The following is a 24,303-nucleotide window of genomic DNA, read 5'->3' on the forward strand; positions in this document are numbered from 1 at the left end:
TCTAAACATCTCTCCATATTTATATAGCTAGAGATACATAAAATTTGTTAAAAATTAAAGTTTTAATGTTCTTGCTTACTCTAGTTCTGAAAATTTTCTGCTGGTTAGAATATTCTGTTCATAGTGAATAATGATCACCTTGAACTAATGGGATATTTCTTTTAATTATTTGCTTTGTTGCATTTGATTGTTTCAGGTGGAGTTTTGATGACACGGTAACTCATTTCATCTATCAAGGCCGACCAAATGACAGTAATCGAGAGTATAAGTCTATAAAAGAAAGAGGAATACACATTGTTTCTGAGCACTGGCTTTTAGAAGTAAGCAATGCTTTACTGTATCCCTTCTCTGTTAATTGAAAATGTTTATAGCCTGTCACTGTGGCTCATGCCTATAATCCCAGCAATTTGGAAGTTTAGGGCAGGAGGATTGCAAGTTCTAGGGAAGTCTGAGCAACTTAGCAAGACTCTGTCTCATAATAAAAAGTGCTGAGGATATAGCTCCTGGTAAAGCATCTGTGGGTTTAATAACTACTCCCCCCCCAAAAAAAAAAATGTATTTACAAACATTTCAGAGCACAAAACAGTTTCCATGTCTGTAAACAAGTTTGGTAATCTTGGTAAGCTGTGTGTGGCAGCATGTCATGGCAATAGCATGTGTTAGAACAGAACCACTCACCTCATAGCCAGAAAGTGAAAGAGAAGCCAGGCACAGAGGTCCAGACCTGTAATTCCAGCGGTTCGAGAGGCTGAGACAGGAGGATGGCGAGTTCAAAGCCAGCCTCAGCAAAAATGAGGGGCTAAGCAACTCAAGTGAGACCCGGTCTCTCAATAAAATACAAAATAGGGCTGGGGATGTGGCTCAGTGGTTGAGTGTCCCTGAGTTCAATCCCCAGTAGCCAAAAAAAGAGAAAGTAAAAGAAAAAGGAAGGAGTTGGAGTCCCACTCTCCCTTTTGAGGGCATACCCCTTACTCCCTACCAAAGACCTCCCATTAGGCCCCAGCTCTTAAAGTTTTCATCACTTCTCAATAGAGCTAAGCTGGGGACCAAGCCTCTTAACACACCCACCTTTTGGGGACACTGAAGTCCAGACCACAATACATGTTTCATCTCTTTGGCATCAAAAACTTTTTTATTTTTATTTGATTTTTATTGCCTTATTATTTAACAAATCTTCGATGGGTACTCTTTTTATTCTGATTCTTTTCACTAGTTAAAAACAGTATGAATAAGTTGGACCTGGTGGTACACACATGTAATCTCAGCTACCTGGGAGGCTGAGGCAGGAGGTTCACAGATTCTAGGCAAGCCTGGGCAACTTAGGAGTCCCCATCTCAAAAGATCAAAGGGGTTGGGGTATAACTCAGTGGTGGAGCACTTACCTCCATGTGCAAGGCAAGGGTAGAACAGAATCACTCTGCATGGATTCTGTTCCTAGGATTGCCCCCACTCCAAATGTGTATATATATGTGTGTGTGTGTGTGTGTGCACACACATGCGCACACGTGGGTGAATGAAAATTTTATAATAATTTGAGAGCAACTAATTTAACAGTAATACAATTTAGAACCCTCTTTCCTTTCCTTTCTTTGTATTCCCTGAAGTAATTGATACCTCAGCAAAAGCACAGAAATAGAATTAGATTTTATACTTTAGTGGCCATGACATTTAAAAAGGACAGTTTGGCTGGGGATAGCTCAGTTGGTAGAAGGTTTGCCTCACACACACAGGGCCCTGGGTTCAATTCCCAGCACCAATACAAAGGACAATTTTTCTTTTTCACTGTAAACTCTCCCTCCCACCCCTTCTTAAGGGGCACTTAACCACTGAGCTACATCCCCAGTCCTTTTTATTTTTTTTATTTTGAAACAGGGTCTTACTAAGTTGCTGAGGCTGGCCTTGAACTTGTGATCCTCCTGCCTCAACCTCCTAAATTGCTGAGATTACAGGCATGTACCACCGTGCCCAGCCATAAACTGCTTTCTTTTTAACTGTAATATTGTGAACTTTTACCATCTTACCACAGGCTGTATTGGTTGTTCTTTTCCTCCTTAACATCTTTCAGTCAATTCTGTTTCAAAACACTATTGTATTGCAGTGTGCCCAGGAATATAAGCGTCTTCCTGAATCTCTTTATCCACATACTTATAATCCCAAAATGAGCCTTGATATCAGTACCGTGCAAGATGGCAGACTCTGTAACAGCCGAGTGCCCTCAACTGTCTCTGCAGCAGAGGATGAAGAGGTAGGCAATGTGCACAGTACATCCCACCCCAAGCTGTATATGTAATCATGGATTGCTGTGGAACCTTATCCAGTGGCTTCATCTGAGCAATTATAATTTCTCTCTTTGAACAGCCAGATCATTTGCCTGTAGAAGAAAATGGTACAGAAAACATGACCACCAGTAATAAAGAATCAGCACTGTCAGATGGAAATGAAAAGAATGATTCTAAAGGAGGTAAAGCTTTTTAAATTACAAAAAGGAAAGGTTAAAAATACATATGTTTGACACAGTTGTTTTCTGTTACTGAATACTGGCAAAGCATGTGTGTGTGTGTGTGTGTGTGTGTGTGTGTGTATTTGAAGATTAAGTCAAGATTCTATGCCACTTGATGAAGTTTAAGCAATTTAAGAGTGAGACTTGTGGAATGGAACCAGGTATTTTACAGAGTCAGTGTGATATAATTGTTCCATTAAAGATAGAAAGAGTTGTTTGTTTTCCTTTCTTGTCCTGGGGATTGAACACAGGGATACTACCACTGAACTACATCCCCAGCCCTTCTTGTTTTTTAGTTGGAGACAGGGTCTCACTAAGTTGCTGAGGCTGGCCTTAAACTTGGAATCCTCTTATCTCAGCCTCCACAGTTACTGGGATTACAGGCAATTGATGATTTTTAAAAAATTTGTGCTTTATCAGAAGCAGTGTCATATGCGTGTAATCCCAGTGACTCAGGAGACTGAGGCAGGAGGATCACAAATTTGAGGCTAGCTTCAACAATTTAGCAAGGCCCTAAGCAACTTAGACCTTGTCTTTAAAAAATAAAAAGTAGCGGGAATATAGCTCAGTGGTAAAGCATCTCAAGTTCAGTCCCCAGTAACCCCCCCAAAATGCTCTTTGGTTCAAGTTTTTTCAGTGATTTCCGAACAGTTTTATTACATGTACAGTATACTTGACGTATGATTTTAAAGGTCTGGAAGAGTTTATCCTGCCCTTGTTTCCCTTTGTTACCAGTTTTGGTCTGTTTGTTTTTTGGTACTGGGATTTAAACTCACTCAAACACTGAGCCATATCCCCAGCCCTAGTTTGTATTTTATTTAGAGACAGGGTCTCACTGAGTTGCTTAGCCCCTCGCCATTGCTGAGGTTGGCTTTGAACTCGAGATCTTCCTATCTCAGCCTGTTGAGCCACTGCAATTGTAGGCATGTGCCCTGTGCACGGCTTGGTACTAGTTTCTTATGTATTCTTCTGGTGCTGTTTTCTGCATGCGTATACAATTTTATATATATACATACATACATACATATTTATATGTATGTGTGTGTGTGTGTTTTCTTGCTCTCACTTTTTAAAATGCATAAGTTTGGACTATTCCACATGCTTTTCTTTTTGTTTAATGGTTCACCTTAGGGCCTTGTTATCTTAGTACAGGTACATCTTGGAGATATTGCAGGCTTGGCTCCAGACTCCTGCAATAACCAAATGTTACAATAAAGTGAGCCAAATGGACTTTTTTGTTTCTCAGTGCTTATGAAAGTTATGTTTACATTATATTTAAATCTGTAAACTGTGCAAAAGCATTATGTCTTTTAAAAAACAATGTGTTGGGGCTGGGGCCGTAGCTCAGCGGCAGAGCACTTGCCTAGCATGTGTGAGGCACTAGGTTTGATCCTCAGCACCACATAAAAATAAGCAAATAAAATTAAAGGCATTCTGTCCATCCACAACTGCAAAAAATTTAAAAAATAAAACAGTGTGTACTCTATAATTTAAAAATACATTATTGCAAAAAATGCTACTGATCATCTGAATCTTTGGCAAGATATAATCTTTTTGAGAGAAGGTCTTCCCTCTGATGATGGCTGCTGACTGCTCTGGATGGTGGTTGCTAAAGCTCTGGTTGGCTCTGGCAATCTCTTAAAATAACACAGCGGTGAAGTTTGCCATAATGATTTTTTTTGTTTGTTTTTGTTTTGTTTCATGAAATAGTTCTCTGTAACATGATGCTTTTGATTCCTTTTTACCCAGAGTAGAACTTCTTCAGAACTGGAGCCAGTCTTCCCAATGTTCACATCACCAGAGTAGATTTCATCTCAGGAAGCTACTTCTTTGATCATTCATGAGAAGCAACTCCTCATCCATTAAAGTTTTATAATAAGATCATAGCAATTCAGACCCATCTTTAGGCTCCACTTCTAATTCTGGTTCTTTCTGGATCTAGACAGAATATTGTGGGATGTGATAGATAGGGAAATTGACCTTGACTGGTGTACTTGTTTGTTTCAAGTTCTCACACAGACCTTGGAGATGAGAGAAAATTTCCAAAAGCAACTGCAGGAGATCATGTCTGCCACCTCCATCGTGAAACCCCAGGGACAGAGGACTTCCCTTTCAAGAAGTGGCTGTAACAGTGCCTCCTCAACCCCTGACAGCACGCGCTCCGCTCGAAGTGGACGAAGTAGAGTCCTAGAGGCTCTGAGGTGTGTGCCTATCATTGAGGGCAGAAAGATTTGGTGACTTGAGAGAAAGAGAGGTCCTCATTTTAGGTACCTGGTGACTCATGAAAATGAGTTAAGCTAATTTTGCCTCTTTGTTTTAAAATTAGTGATAAAGCAGAAGTTTAGAATATCAAGACCAATAAAAGAATTGTATTTCTAGGCCTGTTTATCACAAATGTGTCATATTCTGTTATCTGTTGGCTTTGGCTTCTGCTGCCTAGGTTTTTCTCCTTCCTTCCTAGTGTTCCCCTCTTTCCCTTCCTCACTCGAAGCAATTTGAGAATTGAGAATTCTTACTTGAAGGCAGGAAGACAGCACAGAGGTTAGTCCCAGCAAGCACTGGCTTCAGGGAGACCACGATTAATGCTTTTTATTGCCTCCCCTAAGACAGAAATGACTTTAAATTCAGTTTGAAAGTGGAATCACTAGGCAGTCAGTCTCCTCTTTAGTATTAAAGTATTAAATGTTTTCTGTTTGTTGGTTTTGGTTTGGGGTTTTTGTTTCGTTTTGCTTTTTGGTGGTAGTCCTGGGATCAAACCCAGGGCTTCATCATTTATGTCACACAATCATTCTACCATTGAGCTACACCTCTAGCCCTAAATAGTTATTTCTTATTAGAGCTTTGTGTGTGCCGTGGGGAGTGGGTACCAGTGCATTGAACCCAGGGATACTTAACCACTAAGCCACATCCCTGCCCCCTTTTAAAAATTTTTTTTGGATTTTTTATTTAGGGTCTTCCGAAGTTACTTAGTCTTTGCTCATTTGCTGAGGCTGGCTTTGAACTTGCAATCCTCCTGCCTTAGCCTCTTGAGCTGCTGGGCTTACAGGTGTGAGCCACCATGCCCAGCTCTTTATCGGAGCTTTGCTTGCAATTTCTACTCCTTATGAATTTGTTTTCTAGAAAGGTGATTGTAGTTCTTAGGGCAATTCGATTTAAGTACAGTAGCATAGCTAATCTTTTCCAGATAGAAGAAAAATCTGTAACTGTAGGATGAATGTTATGGGATTATATTATCTAATTGATTAATGGAACTATTCATTTATCCTATACTATTTATTTCATGAGGCCAAGTCTTTAAATAATGAATAAATGGCTTTTTAATATACTGCAGATCATGTTTTGTCATTACAGCGAACCCAAATCCTATGCCAAGTCAGTAAATAAATGTACTCAGAATAAAAAGCTGTCTTCTTTGTTTTTGAGGCAAAGGGACTTTGGGGATACTATGTTTGGATAAACTGTTTTTACTGAGAATGCATATGTATGAAAAATGTAGCTAGGATTCTGTTTACTCTCAGATGGAATGATTATGATTTTACCATAAAATGTGCTTTATAATTTAGTAAATGGTTGGTCTGCCTTCTACTCTGGGAAGTTTGATCAAAATACCTTCTTAGGAGGCAACCTTTACAGTAAGCTTCCCATTTAATTATAGTTCCTATAATTTCAATTTTTAACAATACAACTGTTAGACTGAGGGTATAGCTTAGAGATAGAGTGCTTGCCTGGCACGCATGAGGCCTGGGGTTTGGTTTCCTGCACTGTAAAACTGTTAAGCAGAGTAACCAGTTTTCTATACATGACCATGTTTCCTTAACCTATATAATTAAGAGAAATCCCATGTTTCAAATATAGTAATTATTTTTGAATTAAAAAAAAATCTTACTATTGAAATTTGCCTTTGACATTTTATATCTGTAGGTATTTGGTCAAAATATGTGTTTAAATTTCTGGCGGAAACATTTAAAAAGAAAAAAGAATTTCCCTAGGCTCATTTTTTCAATAACTATTATCAAGTGCCTGTCTGATGCTTGAGGGTGGTCACATAATGTGAACCACAGTGTTATAATCTCAGGGAGTTTGTGTTTTGGATTTTGTTTTGACTATTCATTATTTAAAATTGTCACTTTTATTTTGTAGGCAGTCTCGACAGATAGTACCTGATGTCAACACAGAGCCCTCCCAAAATGAACAGATCATTTGGGATGACCCTACTGCAAGAGAGGAGAGAGCAAGGCTTGCCAGCAATTTGCAATGGCCTAGTTGTCCCACACAGTACTCTGAGCTTCAGGTTGACATTAAAAATTTGGAGGATTCTTCTTTTCAAGAGCCTTTACGTGGTTCAGAAATTGCTGAACAGGGTAATGAGAAAATAATCTGTTTACTTGTTTGTATTAGGTGCATGTTGAACTTGGGCCTAAACTTGAGTCAGAAGGAATTTTTAATTGAGGTACTGTTGTCCAATAAGTTGAAAATATATTTTCTTTAAATTTGGAAATGTGGGAGTAGGCACCTTTTTCCAGGCATGGCTTTCAGGGGCTTTTTTGTTTGTTTTTTTTTGGAGGGGAGGGTTGTTTTTTGGGTTTTTTTTTTTTTTGGTATGGGGGATTAAACTTGGGGGTTCTCGATCACTGAGCCATATTCCTAGCCCTATTTTGTATTTTATTTAGAAATGGGGTGTCACTGAGTTACTTAGTCTCACTTTTGCTGAGGCTGGCTTTGATGATCCTCCTTCCTCAGCCTCCCAAGCCTCTGAGATTACAGGTGTACGCCACCACACCAGGCTTATCATTGTTCTTTGGTCCATATTGTCTCATTTTTATTTAATTAATCTAAATCATACCCAGCATATATCTGTATTTGTTCTTTGGATTATATGAGTTCCTTTCCAACATATCCTATTTTTTTCTTCTTTGAGCTTTACCTTGAAAATGAAATGCTTCCTATCATCTTTCCCTTTTTTCACACGCTATGACCATGTCCCTAAACTAAACATGTAGATTTGTCTCTGCCTGTGATTTTCTCCAAATGTAAAATTGCTTTCATTTTATGAATTTGGGTTACATTTTACTGATGTAAGTTTAGTATTTAAAGAAAGGGTTGGAGAAACCCAGATAATACATATGCCCTTTAAAGCGTTAATTGTATTTATTTATAAGATCTAGAAATAGGATATTTTCTTTTGCATGTACTTTTTACATTGCAGAGTTTGTGTTTAATCTGATTTCAGCCAAGGCAGAGGAAAAGTGTGTTGGGCAGTATCACATTACAGCATTTTATTGCCCTCAGCTGTCAGTGATCCTGGAAATGGATGTGGGACTGAAGCCCCCAAACACCCCAACTCTGAAGAACTGGAAACTCCAACAAAAGACAGTCACCTGATCCCTACTCCTCAAGCCCCAAGCATCGCCTTCCCTCTAGCCAATCCACCTGTGGCCCCACACCCTGGAGAAAAGGTGGGTTGATCCTATTGTAGTGACATGGCTTTTGGATTTTGCTGTTGTGTTATAGTAGAAATTTATTGATATCAATATCAAAGGTTCATCAAATAGTGAAAACTGCATTTTATTGCATTGTTTTTGTATTTGATAACTTGGAAGACTAAGAACAATGTCAATGTAAGAATAACTGTATCTGATAATTTTTGTTAATTTTTTCTAAAATAAAGTTCTTATATTCCAGATTGTAACGACAGAGGAGAGTCGTGAAGAATTAAAAAAATACATATTTCAGCTGTCGTCTCTGAATCCTCAGGAACGTATTGATTATTGTCATCTGATTGAAAAACTAGGTACCAATATTTAAATTAAAACTGTCCCATTATAATTACCTTAGTTGGAAGTCAGATGTTGTCAATATTGATATCATGGTGTAGAAGTTGAGAAAAAGTATGGGTAGTCTGTCGGAGGCTATAGGTGAGCATTAGAGCTTTGATTTTATTAACTGACCTGAATCTAAAGTCACTAGATCATGGGCCTAAAGGTTTAAATTGAAACCAACACTTAAGAATCTGCACTAGAGCATTTGTGGACGAAAACTTGGACAAAATCAATTAAATTACAGGCCTACAGTATAAATAAAACCACACTGAGGTGAAGTTGAAAGTGTAACATCCAGTGAAGATTTCTTGCCCTGAGTTTCCCCCCTGGTCGTTGGGCTCCCCGTCTGACATCTGGAAGCAGTCCAGGAGAGGAACCTGGTGTGCTGTAGCAGCACACTGGGAATACAGCATGAACCCCACATGTCATTTTATATTTTCTAGTAGCCACACTTAAAAAATAAAATGAAACAGGAGAGATTAAATGTAATTTTATTTGCACTAGTATATGTGAAATAGTGTCATTTAGCATGTAATGAAATGTTTTACATTTTTTATATTAAAGCTTTGATGTACATTTTACATTTTAATAAGAGAACTTAGTCTGACAGCTTGACATGGAAAGAGAACATTAAGTGCCATGTGGCTCAGTTGGTAGCGCGCTCGCCTGGCATGCGTGCGGCGCTGGGTTCGATCCTCAGCACCACATAAAAATAAAATAAAGATGTTGTGTCCACCCAAAACTAAAAAATATAATATTAAAAGAAAATTCTCTCTCTCTCTCTCTCTCTCTCTTTAAAAAAGAGAGAGAGAGAAATACTCTTATCTGTGCCTTCACTTTCTGAAACTCTGCCAACTCACATGGCATCATAGTAAAACTCTGCCAACTCACAGAGTTAAAAAAAAAAAAAAAAAAGAAAAGAAAGAAAGAAATACTGGGGATAGGAAAATAGTTCAGTGTGGTAGAGCACATGCCCAGCTAGATTCCCCAGCACTGCAGAAAGAAGATTGAAGTAAGGATGGTGAGGTTTTGATAATTTTAGAACCTAGGTGGCTAATGTGTGTGTATTAATTTTACTATTTTAACTGCTTTTGCATTCAAATTTTTATAATGAATTTCAATATATATATTAATGTCAGAGTTGTGTGATTTAAATAGTTCAGTGCATTTTATTTATAAACAATTTTTATGTATAGTTGAGATTACATTTTTTCCTAGAAAGAAGTTAAGAATAAAAATGCAAACAATTTCTCTTCACAAAGGTGGGCTGGTGATAGAGAAGCAGTGCTTTGATCCCAGCTGTACACACATTGTTGTGGGGCAGCCACTTCGAAATGAGAAGTATTTGGCCTCCGTGGCAGCTGGGAAGTGGGTGCTTCATCGCTCCTACCTGGAAGCATGCAGGACTGCAGGACACTTCGTGCAGGTGTGTGTATTCACATTCATGTGAAGATTTGTTTTTCTTGAAAAGTGAATATCTTAAGGTTTCAGTTGGGTGCTATGATATGTGCCCGTAATTCCAGTGACTTGGAGGCTGAGGCAGGAGGGTCTCAAATTAGAGGCCAGCCTCAGCAATTTAGCAATACCCTTTTTAAAAATAAAAAGAGCTGAGGATGTGGCTTAGTGGTAGAGCAGCCCTGGGTTCAGTCCTCAGGCCAGGGTCAGGGGTAGAGATCCCAGTATATATATCAACCATACACGTAATTGAAATAACCACATGTGAGCCAGGCGTGCTGGCACATACCTGTAATCTCAGCGATTTGGGAAACTGAGGTAGGATGACCACAAGTTCAAGGCCAGTTTAAGCAACTCAGCAAGACCTTATCAAAAAATAAAAAGGCCTAGTGATGTAGCTCAGAGTTAGAGTGCCTCTTGGTTCAGTCCTCAGTACCAGAAGAGAGAAAGAACACCAGGCATGGCCAGTTAGATTGTATCAGCTGTATGAGGTTCTTGGTAACAAGGCAAAAAAAGAAAAAAGGTACTATACAGCCATATTCAGTTTATTTTGTTTGTTTGGTACTGGGGATTGAACCCAGGGGCACTGTACCACTGAGCCACGTTCCCAGCCCTATTTATTTTTTTGAGACATGGCCTTGCTAAGTTGCTGAGGCTACCTTTGAACTCATGATCTTCCTGCCTTAGTCTCCTGAGTTGCTAGAATTACAAGCATGCACCACCACATTTAGCTTTATTCACTTTTTGAATTATTTAATTTGAATGTCATTTTTTTTTCTTTTGAAATAAAATGAGAAAGTTTCAAGATTATCTCATTGTAAGCTTTTATCTTCATTACTTGCCCATTAAACTAATTATTGAAAACTGGCCATCACCATAGCATCTACTATGTAGTTTTTGAAGTTTTCAATAAGACCCTCTTAGGGATCTTTTCTACAGACAGATAATCAAGTTCTCATTACATGCTCCTCTGAGACTATCCTTGTACAAAGTAACTCTTACATCAGGTGAAGCCCAATAACCTAAATATTGCCAATTGCCAGGTGTAGTTATGTTTCTTAGAAATGAGTGCAATATCTTTTCTGATTTTATTAAAAGCTAGGATACATTTGACTCTAGAGTATTTACCTACCCCCTGCTCACAAAATATTTACTTAACTGCACTCTGTATTTATAACAATTCAGATGGGCTGGGAATGTAACTCAGTGGTAGGACACTTTCTTAGCATGTGGAGGATCCTGGGTTCAATCCCTAGTACCACCAAAAGAAGGAGGAGGGGAAAAAAAAAAAAAACAGATTATAACAATTCAGTGTTTAGCTTTAATCTTCGCTGATTGAAGGCTTCTTGGGGTCAGAAACACATGTCCTGTCTGCAGCACAGACTCCCTGGGTTTAGGAGCTCAAAAGTATATTGGGTTCATTCTCTAGGAAGAAGACTATGAATGGGGAAGTAGTTCCATACTCGATGTTTTGACTGGCATCAGTGTACAGCAACGGAGACTAGCACTCGCAGCAATGAGATGGAGGAAAAAAATCCAGCAAAGACAAGAATCGGGCATCGTGGAGGTATTAGCATATATGATACCAGTGGCTTGGGAGGCTGAGGCAGAGGGATGACAAGGTCTTGGCCAGCCTTAGCAATTTAGTGAGATCCTGTCTCAAAAAGTGAAAAAAGGACTTGGATTGTGGTTCAGTGGTAGAGCACCGCTGGGTTCAATCCCATGTATGTATATAATTATATAGGTAATGTAAAGGGCATTCAATCATGTGGCTTCTTTTTTTAAGGGTATATGCTTAACTAAATAATAATTCTACTTCTTTTATCCTTTGATATGTTTGTTTGGTTTGGACATTCTAAATTGCACTTAATGTATATTTCTAGTGTTTCCAATTATGTTTGACAGTAAGATACATATCTTGAAAGCTCTTTTAAAAGATATTTATACTGGGCATGGTGGCATCTACCTGTAATCCCAGATGCCCAGGAAGCTTAGGAGGGAGGATCCCAAGTTGGAGGCCAGCCTGGGCAGCATAGAAAGACCCAGAATGAAAATAAAATTTAGAAAGGACTGGAGATAAAATCAGTGATTGAGCACGTGCTTAGCATGCACAAAGACCTGGGCTCAGCTCAAATGTCTACTGAGGAATGTGCCAGAGATTATCACGTTGTGGCAAAAGTAAAGGTCATGAAATTACTTACTAGCTGGGCTCAGTGGCATATGCCTATAATCCCAGTGACTTCACAGGCTGAGACAGGATCCACAAGTTCAAGGCCAACTAGCAAATTAGCAAGGCCCTAATCAACTTAGTGAGACCCTGTTTCAAAATAAAAAGGACTGAGGATGTGGCTCAGTGGTAAAGTGCCCATGGTCTAATCCCTAAGGCGCCCCCCCCCCGCCCCAATTTTATTTGCTGACTTAAAACAGTCTACAGTTAAAATCGTACATTATCAGTATTATTTTGTTATTTTCTAAATCATTTCAACACTGATGAATAGTTTTTGTTTACAGGGAGCATTCAGTGGTTGGAAGGTTATCTTACATGTTGACCAATCCCGAGAAGCAGGATTCAAGCGTCTTCTTCAGTCTGGAGGAGCAAAGGTTTGTTTCACATCAATTTACTATGTGTCTTACATGAATTATTATCCATCCATGCTTGCTGTGATCAATTCTTCATTTCCTCTACTTTTCAGATTGGTAATGCTTAAGTATATATTATCTATTTGAAGTGCTTGGGAACACTGGTAGATTGTTTCTTTTTGTTTTTTTCATTAGGTGCTACCTGGTCATTCTGTTCCTTTATTTAAAGAGGCCACACATCTCTTTTCTGACTTAAATAAACAGAAACCGGATGACTCAGTAATTAATATAGCAGAAGCTGCTGCCCAGAATGTGTACTGCTTAAGAACAGAATACATTGCTGATTATCTTATGCAGGTTGGTGACATTGTGTCCTTGATTTTCTCATTAACAAAGATATGCTTATCTGTACCTCAGAACCTTTGGCTTGTTATTAATGGAAGATCAACCTTCTGCTCTTCTTGATTTAGCCTCCTCCAGTTTTGTTCTGTTTTTTATAATGACACATAAACATTTAGCATGAGAGTTAAATATGACAAGGTCATACAGATCTAGCGTGCTTTCAAATACTGGGATATAAAGAAAGTAGAAATTGATTTAGGAATCCAAGGAAAATCGTTTATCCAAGGTCCTTCTTAGTTTTCTTGACCTTTGTGTTGATTTTCAGTAAATACCTATGTTAGATATGGTAATAATTAGGCATTTGCTATCTGGAGGGCAGATTTTGTGTTCAGAATCAGCTTATACTGTGTAAGATTTAAATGGGCAAAGAAAAATCTTCCTGACAGTAGAGTAAGCCTGTAAGCCAGTAGAGACGGCCTGTAAGCCGTCAACAAGGACGGATAAAATCCTAAATGTCTTTATTACAAAGTCTTTAGAATAGATTGGCATAGAAATAAGGGGAACCAAAACAGCCTGCTTCGTGATCTTGCTGCTTGGGTATGGGGGTTGCTCAGGGTTTAACAGCAGGAATGCTTGAAGCCTTTATTATAAAGTGGATATACTGATTAGGAATTAGTAACCATTAATAACACTCCTGGAGCAACTTGTAAAGAGACTTTTAAAGATGCTTAGTGTAACAAGCCCCAGAGTTTGAGACCATCCTGGGCAATGTGAGATGCTGTATTTTAAAAAGAAAAGGTCAATTTACTGAGACATGTGAGGTTATAAAAATTTATATAATGAGGGAAAATGACGGGGGTTAGGAAGATATAGAGAGCTGAAGCTAGGGTCTTATTTATGAGTTATTAACCTGGAGAAGGACATCTGAGTTGTTTTGTTTTGGACTACCATGAATAGAGCTGCTGTTTTTATGTGAATATGTTTTCATTTGACTGTGACACATGCCCAAGATGTTCCCAGAATATCCATATTGTTTTACATTCTCATCAGCAATGTAAGTGATTCGGTTTCTGTCTTCAAGATTTAGTATTGTCTCTATTTTTTTCTCTTAGCCATTTCAGTAAGTATCTTACTGTGGTTTTAATTTGTGTATCTCACGTGGCTAATGAAGTCCAACATCTTTTGGCATACTTATTTGCATGTTTACATAATCTTCATTAAAATATCTGTTCATATCTTTTGCCCATTTTCTGTTTTTAGTTTTGTTTCTAGTATTGGGGACTGAACCCAGGGCCTTGTGCACACTGGGCAAACACTCTACCACTAAGCTGTTACATCCCCAGCCCTCCTTTGCCCGTTTTCTAATTGAATTGTTTTTATTGTTGAGCCCTGAGGGTTTCTTGTTTTAGATGATAGTCTTTAATTGCATGTGTGGTTTGTGAATATTTTCTCCCAGCTTATTTATCTTCTTAGAAGAGACTTTTGCAGAGACAGAGAGTTTTTCTTTGGCTTTGTGATATGGAATGGATCCCAGGGCCTCACGCATGTGAAGTAAATTTATTGGCCACTGAGCTCTCTCCTCTGCCAAAGAGTTTATATTTTGATGAGGTCTGATTTGTCAATATTTTATGGATTGTGATTTTCATATCAAGCCTTTACCTAGCTTTAGGTCTTAAAAGATTGTTTTGTTTCTTCCTAAAAGTCTTTAAAGTTTCGTTGTCTATGATCCATTTTAAGCTAATTGCTACATAAGATGTGAAGTTTAGGTCAAAGTTTGTTCTGGGATTTCTTTCTTCTGAGACTGTGCAGTGGCTCCATTTGTCACTTGTTCAAAGAACCTTCTCTCCTCTGTTGAGTTCCTTTTGTACCTTTGTCATAGTCTGTTGGGCATACTTGTGTATGTCTGTTTCTGGTTTCACTGATCTGTGTCTTCCCCTCTGTGGTGGTCTGCTGCTGTGATCCTACAACTCTTATTTTGTTAGCCCTGATATCAGCCAGTGATAGCTTCTACTTACTCCTCTTTTTAAAGATTGTTTTAGCTACTTTAGGTGCCTTTCCATTTTTCTTTCTTCAGTTGTACCTTTTTTCCATAAATTTTTAAAATAAGCTTGTTTATACTCATAAAAAAAATCTTAATTTTGATGGGAATTGCATTCATTAGTATTGATCTCTTTAAGTGTGTTTTGAGTCTTCCATCCGTGAACATGGCCTGTCTATTAATTTAGTTCCTTGATTTTTCATGAACATTTTGTTAAATTTATATATAAGTATTTCATTTTTGTTATTTTTTTTTTCTTGAGAATGAATTATGTTCTGCTTCTACATATGTAGAATAATTTCTGAATCTATCCTGCACATTATGAATAAGTTTAGAAACTCTGCATTCTGCTGTAGCCCTCTGAAAACTGCTGTTTTTATTTAGCAGGCAGTTTACTAGACTGACATAAAGCAGCCGCAGCTTAAATCTTAGTTCAGTGTCTTTGGTCTTAGCACACACATGACATGATTTAGAGGTCAAGTGAAGATTTGGGCAGGGTTCCTCCCTGAACTGGGTCCCCCGCTTGCTGTTTTTTTCTGGGATTTCCCCACCTTACTTTCCAGGGGGTGTGGTTCTCATGTGTCTTTCTTCAAGCCTTTTTTTTTTTTTTTTTTTAGCCAGGCTGCACAACAGTCTGGGGCCCTCTCCTCAAAGTCATAAAAAAAGAGAAAAATGCTCTATACTATTTATTCTTCTAAATGTCAGCTCTTCTTGATTTGTTTATTCTCCAGTTTTCTGGTAGTTGCCTTTAATATATTTTAGTCAGAATTTACAGTTGTTATACATGGAACGACCACCAATTTTATGGAGCTTTTTTTTCAGGTTACCCAGTCTACCATATTTGCCAGAAAAAAATTGATGTTATTACACTTAGAATAAAGGAAGAAATCTTTTCTTCAGTATTGTAAAATGGCTGTGAAGGAGAAGAATGTGTGGGTTTGAGAAGGGAAGGAACTCTGTAGCTTTGCCACTTGCTTGTTAAGTAACATAGGTTGTCTTATTTTAAATTGGTTTGTAAAATGGGAATATAGAGAGAATGTTATGCTAAGCTTAGCAACTTGTGTTATGATAGCTATTGAGCATGTAATCCCCATGAAGATCTGAACAGGGATTCTTCCTCTACCTGAGCTGTACTCTCATTTTTCTGATAAAAGGTGTATGCTGATCCAGCATACCATGAGAGACAGGTTTTTGCAAGAACCTAGGAAAGAATATGCATTTTCCTTTTTAAGCTTTTCTCCTCAAAAGGCAGAGTGAAGGAGTCTATGACTTGATTGCCTAAAAGTTTGAAATCTTGGGGAGAAAAAAAGAAAAACATTTCCTTTGCTCTTATAGGAATCTCCTCCTCCTGTGGAGAATTACTGTCTACCAGGAGCTGTTGCATTTCTTCAGAATAATAAGGAGCCTGCACCACTGTCACCACAGAAGAGGAGAGCTGCTGTGGAGAAGAGCAAGGTCAAACGACCTCGAATACACTAGTCGAGTCTGCCCCTTAGTTACCAAACAGGAAATGTAAAGCCTGAATGTTGTTGTGATTGTGTAGCAATTTGAAGACATGTACCTACCTGAAGAATTTTGCTTTGGAATGTAAAGATGATCCCGCCTGAAATTTTTAACACCTGAAATTTTAATCACTGAAACATTGTTTTTTAATGAAAAGTTCCTGAAATAACAGCAAGAAAATACAACTCCTCAGCTGGCTTGTCAAACCTCGTGGATGTGTGCAAAAGGCTTTTGTTTATCTTTCTTGTAAATATATGAGGCTGTAGCTCGGTGGGAATTTTAGCAAGGTGATGGATTTTGCTTCAGAATGTCTCCCTTGATTTGTAAAAAGAGTTATCAATTGGGCCTTTTCATGTTTTCCCTGATTTTTATCTTCTTATCATTTTACCTCTTTTTAACAGGAGCCTGAGCACAAGGTTTAACGAGGAAACTGGGGCTTTAAACTTCTGTGTGTGTGTATGTATATATATATATATATATATATGTATATGTATGTGTGTACAGATCTCCATGATGTTTGCCAAGTTTGGGCACCAAAACTTGGAAAATGTGACAATAAAGAATAAAAATAGTGACTCAAATTAGTATTAAGATGTGTTCAGTTAGCTCTGTTAAGGCACTAAAAGAGTTGTAAAACTTAGCTTAAAAATTAAATTGCTAATTACATTTCTGATATTTGTTATTTATGCAGAATTTTGTTCTATTAGATTGAAAAAAAAAAAAAAAACCTTCTGCTGAAACTGTTAAACTGCATTAGCTGTTATGATGCTAGACCCGAACACCAAATATTATATGCATTAGTACCACCTTCTAACTATAAAAACACCTCATCTTGTCATAGAACAAATGAGAAAGTTAGGACTGTAATTTTGATGTCAACTATTTGTTTCCTAATGAGTCTTTGAAACAGCAAAGGGGAAGAGTCTCAACTTGGACATGAACCCCTTTTGTGTTTATCAGAAGAGGAAGGAGTTGTGTCCCTGCCCCTTAAGTTTTGAGTTTCATCACAGTTGACAATGTAAATTCTACACAAGGAGGTAGCATCTTAATGTAAACTATACTCCTGCCTTGCTCCAAAACCACATGGGCCTAGTTTTATCAAAACCATTTTTAAGTTAGCTAAATCACTTTGTAGATTGTAGGGTTTTTGTGTGTGTGTGTGTGTGTGTTTGTTTTGGTTTGGTTTTAGTTGTAGTTGGACACAATACCTTTATTTATTTATTTTTATGTGGTGCTGAGGATCGAACCCAGTGCCTCACGCACTAGGCAAGCACTCTACCACTGAGCTACAGCCCCAAGCCCTGTACTAAGTTTTGGAATTGATATTACTTCTTGAGGGGGCAGTTGAGCCTCCCTCCCACCCCCGCCCCTGCTGCTGCCATCTTGGTTGTGGTACTCACATGCTCTACCACACTAAGCTACATCCCAAACCTGAACTTCTTGATGATCACAATGTTTCTTTCCATTCCAGATAAAATTACCTAATCTACTCTTTCTGCAAAAACAGTGTACTGTTCTCTTGTTTACATCTGACACAGCTGAGGCTCCAGACGTGGTGTCTCCTCCCTAGCATCTGCCCATATCCTCCCTCATGAACCACTTCAGCTCTGGCTGTGGTTCTTTATCTGTAAATGTCCTAATGCCACCAAAAATATCCTCTCACGTGCAAGGAGTACCAAGCATAGGTAGTTGTCTGTTTTTAAAATAAAAAATGTTTATTCTTAATTTACCTTCAGAATTGCTACAGAATTTTAATGTGATGTTTAAATTAGCACCTTATAGTCCTCTGAATTTTTTCATGCATTAGTCTGATCTCCTCAGCATTCATTAATTCAATAACTAGGACTCATTAGCCCACAAGGTAGAGCCTGGGATTCAGGAGTAAACCACCTAGAAACATGCTCTCAGCACTTAGAGGTGGGAACCCTGAATGCAGACCCTACTTAATTATGTCCAAATTCAGCATTTATAGTAATGGACTGAATTGTGTCCCTCCAATGTTAATAGGTTGAAGTCAGCCCAACCTTGTGTATAGCTAAAGCCTTGAAGGAAATAATTAAAGTTAAATGAGGTCAGAGGGTGGGACCCTAGTCCAGCAGGATTAGTGTCCTCATAAGAAGAGAGGGGGACATGGTGGCACATGCCCATAATCCCAGCTACTCAGGAGGCTGACACAAGAGGATCATAATATCAAGGCCACCTTGAGCAATTTAGCTAGACCCTGTGTTAAAATTTTAAAGGGCTGGGAATATAGCTTGGTGGTAAAGTGCCCTGATACTAAGGGCATGAGAGTTTAGAACTCTCCTGCCACCATCACCCCAACTCCCACCTGCATGTACACAGGAAACTGAGGACAGGGACAGGCAGACATCCATCAGGTTTCTAATTTTCAGAACTGAGAAAGTAAATTGCTTTTTAAGCCAACTACCCTGTGGACTTGCATTATGGCAGGCCCAGCAAACTACGTTACAGCGCACGACATCCTGGGGTGGATGCAGGCACGGGTTTGTATGTTCCTTTTGAGCTTAGAGCTGTCATAAAGCTAGATTCTAGACATGTGACTCCCCACCCCAATATGCCACAAATCCATGCCTATTATTTCACAGGCCTCTTGCCTGGAGGTTTTTAAATACACAGTTTGCTGATGTTACAGAGAGAGCAAATATCTTGTTTTGTGGACTGGGTCTTTGTATCATTTATCCCCAAATCTTTCAAAAATGTAAAAACCCGGCTGGGGTTGTGGATCAATGGTGGAGTGCTTGTCTAGCATGCATAAGGCACTGGATTCAATCCTCAGCACCACATTAGGTAAATAAAGGTATTGTGTCCATCTACAATTAAAAAAGATTTTTAAACATGTAAAAGCCATTCTTAGCTTGAGGCTTTGCAAAAATAGGCATTGGGCCACATTTAGTCAACCTTTTCTTTCTCCCTAAGAATGTTCTTAAATTTAGATGGGTCAACAAGCAAGGCACACAGTGTTTTTGTTTTTTATACCAGGAATTGAACCCAGAGATACTGAACCACGGCTTTTTTTTTTTTTTTTTAATTTTGCAACAGGGTCTCACTCAGTTGCTTAGGATCTTGCTAAATTGCTGAGGCTGGCTTTGAACTTTCAATCCTCCTACCTCAGCCTCCTGAGCCACTGGTATTATAGGCATATGCTATTGTGCCTAGCCCAACTGTTTTGCTGCCACACTATGATTAGTATTAACCACTTGGCAGGACAATTTCAAGCTTAGCATTTGAGGATCTGTAATGAAAATTGCTTTAAATTTGAGGTATCTACTGGAGGAAGGAACCTTAGTACAGATATCTATTTAGGCATTTTCAAGTCAAAATGTTCAAATTTAAAAGCAGTAGAAGGAGCCAATCGCAGTGACACACACCTGAATCCCAGCAACTTGGGAGGCTGAGGCAGGAGGATCACAAGTTTGAGGCCAGCCTCAGCAATTTACCAAGTTACTAAATAACTCTGAGACCCTGACTCAAAATAGAAAGGTCTGGGGATGTAGCTCAGTGGTAAAGCATCCCTGATTCAAACCCTAATACCAAAAAATGAAACAGCCAAGAAGTAGAAGAAACAAATATCCATCAAATAAATAAATGAACAAAATGTGTTCTGTTTTACTATGTCAAGTAATACATAAAATTATTTGAAACTCAAAATTTCCAGGAAAGAGCATAAATTCTTTTACATACACACACACACGTATATGTATGTGTGTGTATATTAGTTTTAGGTGGACACTATTTTTATGTGGTGCTGAGGATCAAACCTGGTGCCTCATGCGTGCTAGGCAAACACTCTACCACTGAGCCTCAATCCCAACCCAAAAAACACAAATTCTAATAATAAAAGAATATTGAATATTCAACCTTAAAATCCTGGGGCACATCTGTAATCCCAGCAACTCCGGAGACTGATGCAGAAGGATCCCAAGTTTGAGGCCAGCCTCAGAAAATTAATGAGGCCCTAAGTAACTTAGCGAGGCCCTGTCTGAAAATAAAAGGGCTGGGGATGTGGTTAAGTGCCCCTGGATTCAATCCCCAGTACCAAAACTAAAATAATAATAATAATAAAATAAAGAAAGAAACTAAGGGCTGGGGATATAGCTCAGTTGATAGAGTGCTTGCTTTGCATGCACAGGCCATGGGTTCAATCCCTGGGACCACCAAAAAAAGAAACTAATAAAATCTAGCAATTACCTTCCTATGTCAGAATGAACCTCCTTTCAATACGACAGCTGAGGAAAAAGTTCTCTTTACAGAATAATTCCAGACAACAAATGAGAGCAGCATATGATTTCACAACTCCAGGGATCACCAATAACTGCCCAAACTGCTGCACACAAGGCAAGTGGGGAAGTTCATGTTAGATGAAGCTGATGACTCCCGAGCTTATTGCTTACTCAGGACAACCAGGTGTGTGGCCCTGAAGTGATACAACAGGAAGTAAAGAACAATACCTGTGAAATATTCTTTCACCTACACTTGTGAATCAGGCTCGAATTTGATCAAGCCTCCAAATATTACGACCCATGATCAGTCAACACTGAGGAGACAAAAAATAAAGAGAGAAACTTTTAACACTAAAAGAAGTTATTCAACTAGTAAAAGGCAACTGCTACAAGGAGATTTAACTGCTGGCCACAGTGGTACACACGTGTAATCCCAGCAACTCAGGAGGCTGAGGCAGGAGGATGGAAAAAAGTTCAAGACCAGCCTCAGAAATTTACTAAGGTCCTATGCAACTTGGCAAGACCCTGTCTCAAAATTTAAAAATTAAAAGGACTGGAGATGTGGCTCAGTGTAAAGCACCCCTGGTTTCAATCCCCAGCGCGCGCGCGCGCACGCACGCACACACACACACACACACACACACACACACACACAAATGCAGAAAGCAACTACTTCCCTAACCCTGAGAAGGGACTGGAGGGGTGGAGTCCAGAAAATTAAGGCTTCAGGCCTCAACTGGCAGCAGTAACATCCTGACAATGGAGGCAGAAAAACTTCTAGGGGTCACAGCTGACCAAGCATGCCGCTCTAGGAGTGGGGGACCTTGCAGGGGAGGGGTGGTGTGGGCTGTTTCCGAATCATGAAGGTGAGCCACTGTGGAATACAGAACGCCTGGAAATAGTCCTTCCTCCAGCCCTGGCGTCTGGTGTCTCTATAGTGCCCTCTACTGACAATGTACTGATGATGGCTCCTGAAATCCCACCTCCTCACTGCAATCAGAGCCTATCTCAGTGGCACAGGTAGCTAGGCGTGGTTGTGCATGTCTGTAATCCCAGCATCTCAGGAGGCTGAGGTAGAAGAAGCACAGTTTGAGTCCAGCCTGGGTGAATTCTTTTTAAAATATTTTTTTAGTTGTTGATGGACCTTTATTTCATTCATTTATTTATGTGAGGTGCTGAAAATCAAAACCAGTGTCTCACACATGCTAGGCAAGTGCTCTATCACTGAACCACGCCCCCAGCCCCTGATTGAACTTTTAATGAGCCCCCATCTGAAAAGAGAAAATGCTGCGGGCCCAGCTCAGTGGTAGAGCACTCCTGTTCAATCCACACGACCACCCCCCAAACACACACCAAAAAGAAGGGCACAGTAGTACCTTGCTGTAACTATAATATTCCAGAATGACCAGGTTCCCTCAATTACTTCAGTGTAAGAAAAAGTGGGGAAATTAAAGGGAAGACTGGAAGAACTGCAGTCCACTGCCAACAAACCAAATTCATTCAAAACAGCACCAGAAGAGAAAAGAGAATAGCAACACCAATGGGATATGTGACACTATGGACATTTTTTTAAGGTGTGAAAATGCTGATTTGGTGAAATATGGATGAAACAGAATAATTGGAAGGCGGGGAAGGTGCCCTAGGCTGAGTTGCCACAAACTGGTAAGTTGGCTTAGGGAGCACAGGCGTTTACTACATACCATGTTGGGAGCCTGGAGCCGGAACTCCGCGAACTCCACTCTGGCAAAACGCCAGGCGCCATCCTGACTCGGCTGCGGCTCTCAACAGGCAGGGGAAAGGAAGTGCCAACTCCTGGCCCCAGTCCTCGCCGAGGGCTGCGTCTGAGCAGCTGCAGGCTCGCAGTCCCTTCTTGCATGGTGCGAGACCCAACGCTGCTCGGACTCGGGCACCGGGCGCAGTGGTGGCCGCCAACGGGCGCCCCGCCCCGCAGCAGCGCAGCGCCGCGCAGCAGAGGCGCCCCGGCTCCCGGCAGGAGAGGCAAGGCAGCGCGGCCAGGGACCCTGAAGGCTCAAGGAAGACAGGCGCAGGGCTCGCCTCCTCCGCCTGGATCCTGTCCCTTCCTCTCCCGGGTCGCCGCTGCAGCTGAACCCAGTAGCCCCTTCTTAGCGCCCCGCGGCTCTAGGCTCTCAACAATACCATTCTCTGTTCCTCTGTATTTGTAATTTTTCATTATAACATTATAGACACTAAAATTTCACCGTTGGCCATTTAAAAACAGAGTAGTATAATTCGCCCCAACATTAGGGACTTTATGCTACTTTGAGAGACGGAAGAGGGCAGACTCCCAAACATCCATACTGACCTTGGGTGAATAGGGCAGAGGGCTCCTTCAAGCCAGACTCAAAGGAGTTTTTTTCCTTCACTAGCTTTAAATCTGGTGGGAGGCAAGGAACAAAGCCTTATGGTGCAGAATATACTGAGTCAAAATACCTGTGTGGCAAGCCTCACTCCTTCCTTACTAGCTTGAATTTCAGCAAACTACTTAACTTTTCAGAACCTATTTCCCCGATTTTACGGGGCAGTCAGGAGGTCAGGGATAAACCAGTCAATATTCGTTACCTGTTCACTTGATTAGAACAGTACCTGGCCCAAGATAAAATACTCTGTTTATTTATTTATTTTGTACTGAGCCATGAGCCACATGCCAAGCCCTTTCTTTTTTGAGACAGGGCCATCCTTGCTAAGTTGCCAAGGCTGGCTTTACACTTTGTGATCCTCCTACCTCAGCCTCCCAAGCTGCTGGGATCACTAGTGTGCATCATCATGGCAGCAGTGATTTTAAAAAATTCCAATGACTGCCAAGCATGGTGGTACACACCTGTATAATCTCAGCAATTTGGGTGGCTGAGACAGGAGGATCCCAAGTTCGAGGCCGCTTCTGCAATTTAGCAACTCCCTCAGCAACTTAGTGAAACACTCTCAAAATTAAAAATTAAAAAAAAAAAAAAAAGTATGCAGCTTAATGGTTAAGTGCCCCTGGGTTCAATTCCAGTATCAATCAACAAAACCCCAAGGTCTGATACAACATTCTTGTCAGGCTGGAGTCAAGGTATTAAAAAAGATGTTAGGGGAGAATGAAGGAATAGAACTTTGCAACCTGCTCTTCACCCACACTATTATGGTACCACTGAGGTTGGGAGTCCTTGACCTCCAAAGTTCTATTCAGTTTCAGATTTTTAATAATAATAATATAAAAAATGTACTGGGGATTGAACCCAGAGGTGCTTTACTACTAAACTACATATCCCCAACCCTTTTGAGAAAGGGTCTTGCTAAATTGCTGAGGCTGGCCTTGAACTTGCCATCCCTTCTGCCTCAGCCTTCCAAAATTGCTGGATCACAGGCTTGAGCAACTGCATCTAGCCCCACATGACTTTTAAAAAGGCAGAGACTGGTAAAAAGTGACCTGCATGCCCAGTTGTGGTGGTGCAAGCGGCTGAGGAATTAGATGGTCACAGGGTTCTGCTGCTCTCATGCTTGTCTCTGATAGTTAATAAGGGTCATTTCACAGTCACCAGGGAGAAATGCAGAATTACAAGTAGCCAGGAGTACTGTAAGGTAGATAAACTTTGCTGTAATTTAGGATAAACCTCAGAACTTGAAAGTCTCTAAACTCAGGCCATACCCATGCTAATTAAACCATGTCTGGAGGTGGGAGTCGAACAGCATTTTAAGGATCTTCAAGTTATTCCAAAATGCAGGTTTGAGATCATGAACATGATCTTGCAGAATTGTACCACTTCTCATGAAGAAAACTGCTCACACAGGTAAAAAACCTTCAGAGATTGGCTTCTTAGGGCAGAA

General features: G+C 39.9%; 1 protein-coding gene across 2 annotated transcripts in view; it reads left to right on the forward strand.

Annotated features, from left to right (window-relative positions):
- Positions 1-16,907, forward strand: part of Topbp1 (DNA topoisomerase II binding protein 1) — a 55,446-nt gene extending 38,539 nt beyond the window's left edge. For both annotated transcript variants that reach the window (XM_027933851.2, XM_071615647.1), the window contains 12 exons: positions 197-320; positions 2,099-2,245; positions 2,359-2,461; positions 4,509-4,701; positions 6,641-6,861; positions 7,790-7,956; positions 8,183-8,291; positions 9,582-9,745; positions 11,204-11,341; positions 12,286-12,375; positions 12,550-12,711; positions 16,070-16,907. In XM_027933851.2, coding sequence (XP_027789652.2) covers positions 197-320; positions 2,099-2,245; positions 2,359-2,461; positions 4,509-4,701; positions 6,641-6,861; positions 7,790-7,956; positions 8,183-8,291; positions 9,582-9,745; positions 11,204-11,341; positions 12,286-12,375; positions 12,550-12,711; positions 16,070-16,213 — 1,762 coding nt within the window. In that variant the 3' untranslated portion in view covers positions 16,214-16,907. The remainder of the gene's footprint in view (positions 1-196; positions 321-2,098; positions 2,246-2,358; positions 2,462-4,508; positions 4,702-6,640; positions 6,862-7,789; positions 7,957-8,182; positions 8,292-9,581; positions 9,746-11,203; positions 11,342-12,285; positions 12,376-12,549; positions 12,712-16,069) is intronic.
- The last annotated feature ends 7,396 nt before the right edge of the window (positions 16,908-24,303 follow it).

This window comes from Marmota flaviventris, chromosome 8 (genome assembly GCF_047511675.1).
Source record: "Marmota flaviventris isolate mMarFla1 chromosome 8, mMarFla1.hap1, whole genome shotgun sequence".
In the NCBI taxonomy this organism is placed as follows: Eukaryota; Metazoa; Chordata; class Mammalia; order Rodentia; family Sciuridae; genus Marmota; species Marmota flaviventris.